Source organism: Myotis brandtii, unplaced genomic scaffold (assembly GCF_000412655.1).
Source record: "Myotis brandtii unplaced genomic scaffold, ASM41265v1 scaffold165, whole genome shotgun sequence".
NCBI lineage: Eukaryota > Metazoa > Chordata > Mammalia > Chiroptera > Vespertilionidae > Myotis > Myotis brandtii.
Window position 1 is genome coordinate 14,851,914 of NW_005356042.1, and position 8,630 is coordinate 14,860,543.

General features: G+C 40.3%; 1 protein-coding gene across 1 annotated transcript; it reads left to right on the forward strand.

Moving 5' to 3' along the window:
• The first annotated feature begins 6,553 nt into the window (after positions 1 to 6,553).
• On the forward strand, positions 6,554 to 8,183 carry LOC106725475. The gene is made up of 2 exons (XM_014536797.1): positions 6,554 to 6,620; positions 7,720 to 8,183. Exons 1-2 carry the CDS (start codon positions 6,554 to 6,556, stop codon positions 8,181 to 8,183), a joined length of 531 nt encoding a protein of 176 aa, XP_014392283.1.
• The last annotated feature ends 447 nt before the right edge of the window (positions 8,184 to 8,630 follow it).

Sequence of the window (8,630 nt, forward strand, 5' to 3'; positions counted from 1 at the left end):
CCCACTGGGGATGTGCCCGCAACCAAGGTACATGCCCTTCACCGGAATCGAACCTGGGACCCTTGAGTCCGCAGGCCGACGCTCTATCCACTGAGCCAAACCGGTTAGGGCAATTAATTCCCTTTTAATGTGCATGAATTTCGTGCACCGGGCTACTAGTATGTTATAAATAACTCTATGACTTGACTTTCACTATTTTTAATAATATCATTGGTTAAACAAAAGTGTTTTTTTTCTTTTAATGTATCACTCGTTTCCTTTTAGATTAGTGCTTTTGTATAATTATAAATAAAGCTTTTTCTATCCAAGTTCACAAAGGTATTTTCATATAATCTATTCCAGAGATATTATTGCTTTCACTATCATTTTAAGATACATGATCTATCTGAAATTGCTTTTGGATTATTATGTAATAATAATCTATTATTCGTAAATAATTTCTATCATTCTGTAGGTTGCCTTTATCTCTATTTTGATTGTTTTCTTTTTTGTGCAGAAGCTTCTTCATTTGATTTAGTCCCATTTCCTATTTCTTTTCCATTTGGATATCCAATTGATCTAGTACCATCTTTTGAAAAGAATTTCCTTCGTTACTGCCAAGAGTAAACTTCATCTACAGCCCATACAGTGTGAGTTCATTTTTGGATTCTATTTTATCCTAATGATCCAATTGTCAATACTACCACCAATACCACACCATATGATGCAGAGTAGCTTTATCATGACTATCAACATTTGACAGAATAATCCTTCCATCTTTGTTCATCTTCAAGAATCTCTTGGCTACTCATGGTTCTTTGATCTGGCTATATTTTAAAATCTACTTGTGAAATTCTGGCAATAATTTTGAGGGTAAGCTAATTAAAACAATAAATATTTGTGGGGGAATATAATTTTATAATATTAAATTGTCCAATCCCTTGCCATGCTATATTTCAGCTTTCTGTAATTACTCTCATAAATGTTTTACAATTTTCTCTTAGATGTTATATGTATGTCTTAATAGGTTTATTCTGGTACTTGATGTGCTTTTATTTTATTATCATAATTTTCACATTTCAAATACAATTTATATTCAAATTAATCTAATTTGTGTTTAGGAATCATAAACGTTCCATATTTTTTACTAATAATTTCTCCAATGTGTATAGTAGTGGAAAAGATCATAGCTATGAGCACAAAAACATCTGCCATAAAAATCTTTTGTTATTGGCCTTTGTCTGGTTATGATGGAAGAATGGGGTGCCAAGATTCATCACAAGACAGATAGATACTCAGGAGCTTCCATTGGCTATTGTGAGTAATGCTGCAATGATCATGGAAGTTTGTATATCTCATTGAGATCCTGATTTCAAACCTTTTGGATATATACCTAGAAGTAGAAATGCTGAATCAACAGCAGTTCTATTTTTAATTTTTTTAGAAACCTCCATATTGTTTTTCATAGTGGAGGCACAATTTTACATTCCTACCAACAGTTTACAGAGTTCCAATTTATCCAAATTTTTACCAATATTTGTTCTTTTATTTTGTTTTGTGTTTTTGACGGTTTTTTTAAATGTCATCCTAAGTAACAGGTTGAGATGATATCTTATTTTGGTTTTGATTTGCATTTCCCTGATAATTAGAAATGTTGAGTATATTTTCATATACCTGTTGGCCATTTGTATGTCTTCTTTGGAGGAATGTTCATTCAAGTCCTTAGTCCATTTTTTAAATGTGTTATGTGTTTATTTTTTACTATTAAGATCTAGATGTTCCTTATACATTTTAGAGATTAACTGCTTATCAAATAAATGGTTCGTAAATAATTTCTATCATTCTGTAGGTTGCCTTTTCTCTATTTTGATTGTTTTCTTTTTTGTGCAGAAGCTTCTTCATTTGATTTAGTCCCATTTGGCTGTTCTTGTGGTATTTTTTTTGTTTTGTTTTTTGCTTGTACTTTTGATGTCATACCCAAGAAACAATTGCCAATATCAATGTCATGAATGTTTTCCCTATGTTTTCTTCTAGGACTTTTAGAGTTTCAGATCTTATGTTTAAATATTTAATACATTTTCAATTAATTGTTGTGTATGGCATAAGATAAAGGTCCAATTTCATTCTAAATTTGTATCCAATTTTCCCAAAACCATTTATTGAAGAAACTATCCTTTCCCCACTGTGTATTCTTGGCACCACTGTGGAAGATCAGTTGGCCGTATATGTGTGGGTTTATTTCGGGGCTCTCTATTCTGTTCCATTGTTCTGAATGTCTTTTTTTTTATGTACCAGTATCACACTATATTAATTACTGTAGCTTTGCAATAAGGAAGTATGTATGATGCCTTCAGCTTTGCCCTTCTCTTTCAAGATTGTTTAGGCTATTCTGGATCCTTTGTGGATACATATGAATTTTAGGAATGGATTTTCTATTTCTGTAAAAATGCCATTGGGACTTTGATAGGAACTGCATTGAATCTGTAGACCATAAAGGAGTGTGGATATTTTTAACAATACTAATCTTCTGATTTATGAACATGAAATGTGTTTCATGTGTTTATTTATATCCACTTTAATTTTGTTCATCAATGTTTTATACTTTTCAGTGTATAATTACTTTACCTCTTTGGTTAAGTTTATTCTACAGAAGATCTATGACCCATTCTGAGTTATTTTGTGTATGATGTGAAGTAGGGATCCAAATTCATTCTTATGTATATAGGTATCAATTATCCCAGCACCATTTATAAAAAGATTATTACTTTCCCGTTGACTTTTTAATTCGTTATTGATTTTATTTGTTTAAGATTAGATAGAATTCTAAATATCAGGGAAACTTGGGCAAGTGTGGGAGCAAGGCATACCAGAAACACTGAAAATTTATGAAAAGCCAAATGATAACGTTGATAGGAATTAAAACACATGGATTGGCTGCCTCCTGCATGCACCCTGACCAGTGCCTGGGCCAAGGGGAGGAGCCTGCAACTGTGGTATGTGCCCTTGACCTGAATCAAACCCGGGACCCTTTGGTCCACAGGCTGACGCTCTATGTACTGAGCCAAACCAGCTAGGGCTTCTCTATTTTTATTTTTAGGCAACCAATCGTCTGACTCCAGACACTGATGGTAAAGTAAACTAAATATAGTAGTGAAATCAGTTTTCAAGTAATATTTCATTTCATTGCGTTTCATCAGCACTTTAAAGCAAACCCTTTTATCTGGACAGTCCATGTAGGAAAGATGGTGTGCCACCGTTCAAAATAACAAATCCCTTGGCTATATCCACTTCTACATTGTCTACTAAGTCCCTTAGAAAAGAAATGTGCTGCATTACAATTTCAAAAATAGTCAGAGACTGAAAATTAATGCACCATGGGAGCATGTTGTTTTGGCCTTTTGTCTAAAGGGCAAAGGCAGACAAATCAGAGTCTAAGGCTGTGTGCCATATATAGGGATTTGTTTCCTGCACAAAACTCCAAAGAAAACAGTGCATTCAAATGGTAATGAAGAGAGGGCCTGGGTGCAGATAATGGTATATTAAAGTTGGATGAGCTAATTGTGCATTTTCATGTGAATCAGCCTCCTGCTAAGACTCATTAGAAATGCACATTAAGGATATAGACAAGTGTGCCCCCTTTTAATCAAGTGTCTTATTTCTAACAACAATATTAGTATTGTGAGCATTCTGGTAAGTGGAATTTTTTACTGAAATTTAATTATACAGCCTGGAAATTTGATTCCATTTCAAAGCTATAAGAATATCTTCATGTGAGGGTAGAATGGGATGAAGTGGAGGGAAAAAGAGAATGGACTAGAATAGGAATTAATCAATTACTTTCTTTTCTCCTAAAAACTAAATATGCTGGCCTGTTGAGCTGAATTCTTACTTGGAACCCATACAAATTTCAACAAAATATCAGTCTACAGATGGTGCTGAGGAAATGACAGTCGAGACTATAGCAACAAAACTTAGGGAAAAGGAGAAGCATTTCTGCAAGAGAGTGATAGAACACATGGGGAGCCTCAGATGGAGAGATGTGACGTACAGGGCAATCTGCACCCAGAAGAGCAGAAAAATACCCATATGATTATTGTTAGACACGTAGCAGGAGAGCGAAACATAATTTAGCTTATTTTAAAAATTGAAATTCAACCTGAAATTCTAAAATTCCTTGCAGAAGAAATGTTCACTTTTTTTTTCTGTTCATATTATACCACACTGCAAGAGACAAATATTTAAAATTTGGTTGCATTTCATTCCAAAGTTTGTTAAAGAGAGATAAAGAAAAAAGATCACCACCAAAGATTTATCTTTCAAAAATGTGCCTAAATATTGAAGTTATTTCTATGGGATTCTGGGATAATGGCATGCTGATCACATATCACTGCCCTACTCCCATCCCCAACACCCTCTCCAGGGAAGGTGAAAGACCCAGGCAAGCATGCTGCTGAAGGGCCATGGAGAATGCGTCAGAAAATACAAGTCCTGCTGGGATTTCCAAGGAAGGAAATCAAGGCATGGCTTCCTTCTCCAAGGGACCTAGCCCTAGAGTAAAAGATAAAGTTTGTCTCTCCTCAATCTTGGAATGCTGTTTATATGTGGTTCCAAGTGGCTGAAGCCTTGAGATCTCTGGAAGATAGGCAACACATGTTTATCTATTTTTGTGATGGTTAGAGCAGCTACTCAACCACTAATGGTCCCTGGTGGAAGGAAGTAGCACTTATGGCTGAGGCCTGCATCTGGGATATGGCAGCCAAACCCTTGGAAAAACAGAGCAGAAAGGCATCCTCCCCAAACCATAGAAGAAGGGTTAGAGTCTACCCAGGTCATTCACTCTGAGGCCACACATGAACTACCATGCCTTACATCACCAGCTAATTCGCCACAAAAAAAAGAAAATATGGTATGTCAAGGTGTACAATTAAAAAGATATACAACTATGACTACTAGATTTAGGAAATGCATACATAATCTTTTTAGCACATGACTTTTAAAAAGGAGAGAAATTGAAGATACATAGTTTATAAAGCCCAGCCAGCATGACTCAGTGGTTGAGCACCGACTTATAAACCAGGTAACGGTTCAATTCCCGATCAGGGCACATGCCTGCGTTGCAGGCTCCATCCCCAGTAGGGGGTGGGCAGGAAGCAGCTAATTGTTGTTTCTCTCTCATCAATGTTTCTATTTTTCTTTCTCCCTTTCCCTTCCTCTCCCTGAAAATAAAAAATAAAAATAATAATAATAAAACACTATATTTTAAAAATTATATAAAATGGTAACCTAGGCAGTTTATCTCATGGATTCATCCCTCTGCAACAGCCCAAGCAAACAAATGTCCCATCTTTGCTTACTAAAGGTCAGCAACAGGGATCCCCCTCCCAAGGAAGGTTATCTCACATTGCTAGGAAGTTCTTGGCCACACTACCAAAGGATGCCCCAAATATGATTTCTTTCTTTTTCTCTTTATTGTTGAAAGTATTACATAGGTCCCCTTTTATCTCCCATTAACCTCCTCCAGCCCCTGTATAATTTCTGTCTATGGGCCTGACCATACTAAGGACAGAATTATCTATTTCCTCTTCTGAGTAGCAAAAAAATCGGCTTTCAATAACACTTCTTCATAGTGTTGACCATGTTTTTCACCTGGGCTGCTTCTGCACCCAAATCTTGTCCTTTCCATGGTGGTGGCACTGCCATTATTTTCCTTTTGGGGGAGGTGGGGGGGAGAGAAGTGTGTTCATTGGGTTGTCATTTCATATTATGTCATTTTGTCTTGAACTTGTTTTTAATTTTATATTAAAATGGGCCCGTTATTCCCACTCTGAAGTCATTCAGGACCCTCACTTTGCCTTGGAGTACTTTGAACATCTCTCCCAGTGTCACTCTGAAATGTTGATGAGCTTGTCCTTACACTCCTATAAGCCATAAATCTACATCCCCACCATGAAGCCCTACCATTGAACAGAACACCTCTGCACCACCTGTGAAACCTTGGGTAGGTCCCTTAACCTCTTGGCTTTTGAGTCCTCAGTTATAAAAACATGAGGGTTCTATGAATTGACATTTGTTTTTACTCTTCCCAACTGAAATGTCTCCCTTCTCCCCTCCCCGGGTCCACATCTCATTTGTCCTTCAGGCCCACCACCAGGGAGCCTTCCTTGATTCCCCAGTCCACACAAATCTCTGCCTCTCCAACTGTTGGATACTTAGGGTCAGTGCCAAAAACCTGGCTGTCTTAGGTTAATCTTGCTTTTCATGCTAATCTCAGAGTGGAGTTTCTCTTGCCTTCCTAAGGTCCAGGGCTGTGCCAGTCCACAAGTATGCTCCCCAGGGAGTGGCTACTTGATTAAGGCATGAGAGGGGAGGGCCAGGTGTGAGGGCACAGGCAGGGCACAGCCCACTCTCCTCAAAACCTCGAGAGCCTAAGCCACAGATTCCGTACGTGACCTCACGAGTAGTGATGACATCACGGTTTCCATGGCAGAGTAACTGCAGAAATGTGGTGTTCCAGGAGAACCTTCCCTACCAGTTCTCTACCAGATACCAATCTGTGTAGTTGCCTGACAAAGAGATGATTGACCGGATCTTGTACATGCAGTGTGACTTGTCCTCTGTCCCCTTGGAGTGCAGCACAGCAGGTAGGCCTAGGCTGGGCATCTAGGACGTTTGGTGTACACGCAACCTCACCTGGTAGTCACATGATCCTTTTGGGCTTGTCTATCACATCTAAGAACTGCCCTAGCTATCTGTAATACCAGTAGCCTGGGTCCCCCCTCAGAGACCCACAGAGTTCCTGCTCACTGCTGAGGACAAGTGCGATGTCATTCCTGGGCAAATGTTCAGAAAGATTCTCATCTTTCTTGTTGTAACCTTCCCCTTTGGGCTACAAGTTACTTCCATTCAGCCCCTTTACTGGTTGGTTTCTTAGCAAAAGTCGGGTGCATTTTTGTGTGCAAATGATCAGTGGAGAATTTGAGAAAGAACTGTTGAGCAGTGCTCATGAGCCTCTCTTTCAAACTCAGTCACCTTCACTGTACTGTCATGTAGACATCCACATGGGTCCCTCAGACACATCCCAACCTGAGCTGCTGAGTACTAAGAGAAAGGGTGGGCCCAACCATGGGAAGAACAAAAGAGCTAAGGGGAGTGATGAAGAAAGGAGGGCTAGAGAAAATGGTATCCCAGAAGGTTGGGTTGATATGAGCCTAGACTTGGTACCCAGAATCTGGCTCTCAACCTCCTGGTCACTCTGCCTCAGTATCTGGCCTTTTTCTGATCTAGATAAAAGTACCAGAGGACTGGAGTTCAGTGTGATTGAAAAAGCAGTATGAATCGAGCCTGAGAGGAGTTGCCAAGGTGGGAGGGGGTTCTGAAACCAGTTTATATTAAATTATTTTTTCCCATACTTGGAAGGCATTTCCTTAAAGCCTCAGAAGTGATGGTCTGTAAGAAATCTTTTATATGTTGTGGGAAAGATGGAGGAGATCCTGAATGCAATTATTTTTGGATTCTGTTTTCTCTGGGAATGGGGAAGATTTTCTGGTCTCCTGCTGCTTTCCTAGACCCCACAGAATTGCTTTTGCAGCAACACCCCTTCTCTAGGGGTCTCATAGTAGTGATGGGTTAAGGCTGTGTTTGGGATGCCAAGCAAATTAGAAGGCTTCAGCAAGAACCTGGGAGAGACTTGAGAGAGGGGATGTCCTGGTAGGAAAGAGTATAGCACAAGTGACTGATCAGTTCTAATTTTCTTTCCAGCAACAGTGACTCCTACACCTGGTCACTACCATGTCCCCTACCGAAGGCAGGGAGAAACCCGAGTGGGCTGGCATGGGGAGACATACTGCTTGGTCGCTGGCTACCGGTCCTATGGGGATGCTCCTTTGGCCACCCCAGCAAAGGTGAAGGCAGAGAAGTCAGTCCCCAGAGGAGCACATAAGAGACATTATCCTGTGAAATGGTCAAACAAAGACCTCGGTTGCTCCAGCCCCAAAATTCCAAGACTGGAGGATGGTGGCAAGAGGGTGACTCCACAGAAGCTGACCCCAACAAAGGTGGAGGCAGAGAAGCCAGTCCCCAGACGAGCACTCAAGCGACGTCACCCTGTGGAAGTGTTGGATGAAGACCTTGGTTGCTCCAGCCCCAAAATTCAACGACTGGAGCATGGTGGCTGGAGGCTGACCCCACAGAAGCTTGCTGGCTGAGGCACTCTGCAGAGAGGACAAGCATTTAATGGCCTAAGGCAGCTAATGCCTCTTCCTTCAGTGACCCCCACTGGTGATTACAATCTGAGCCATTCTGTCTGTGCCTTCTTCAGCCAGGAGCCTCCTTCTAAACAGACAAGGACAAGGAACTTTAGAAACTGAGGTTTCAAATGGGAGTCTGCTTTGAGCATCCCAGGGCTAAAGCTGGCCTGGCAGAAAACCTGATGGTCCTCTGCTCAGCCCTCTAGAGTCCCTTCTTGGGCAGAAGAAAAGTCTGCACTCTGTGAGCCCAGTAGGATCCAGGAGCAGAGAGGATGCAGAGTGGCCTTAGCAAGGCCCCACCCTGTCTATCAGATGGGCTTCTGCCCCGAGTCATTGCCAGCGGCCATCAACACAACAAAGGCTTCTTAAAACTGAAAGAAGCAGTCTGCGGTACCCGAGGGAGCC

Excerpts from the sequence above, each read along its gene's own strand:
- LOC106725475 (XM_014536797.1), top strand. The coding sequence starts at position 6,554 with ATGATTGACCGGATCTTGTACATGCAGTGTGACTTGTCCTCTGTCCCC. Across the intron at positions 6,621-7,719 it reads CTTGGAGTGCAGCACAGCAG|TTCTAATTTTCTTTCCAGCA; the intron begins GTAGGCCTAGGC and ends GTGACTGATCAG.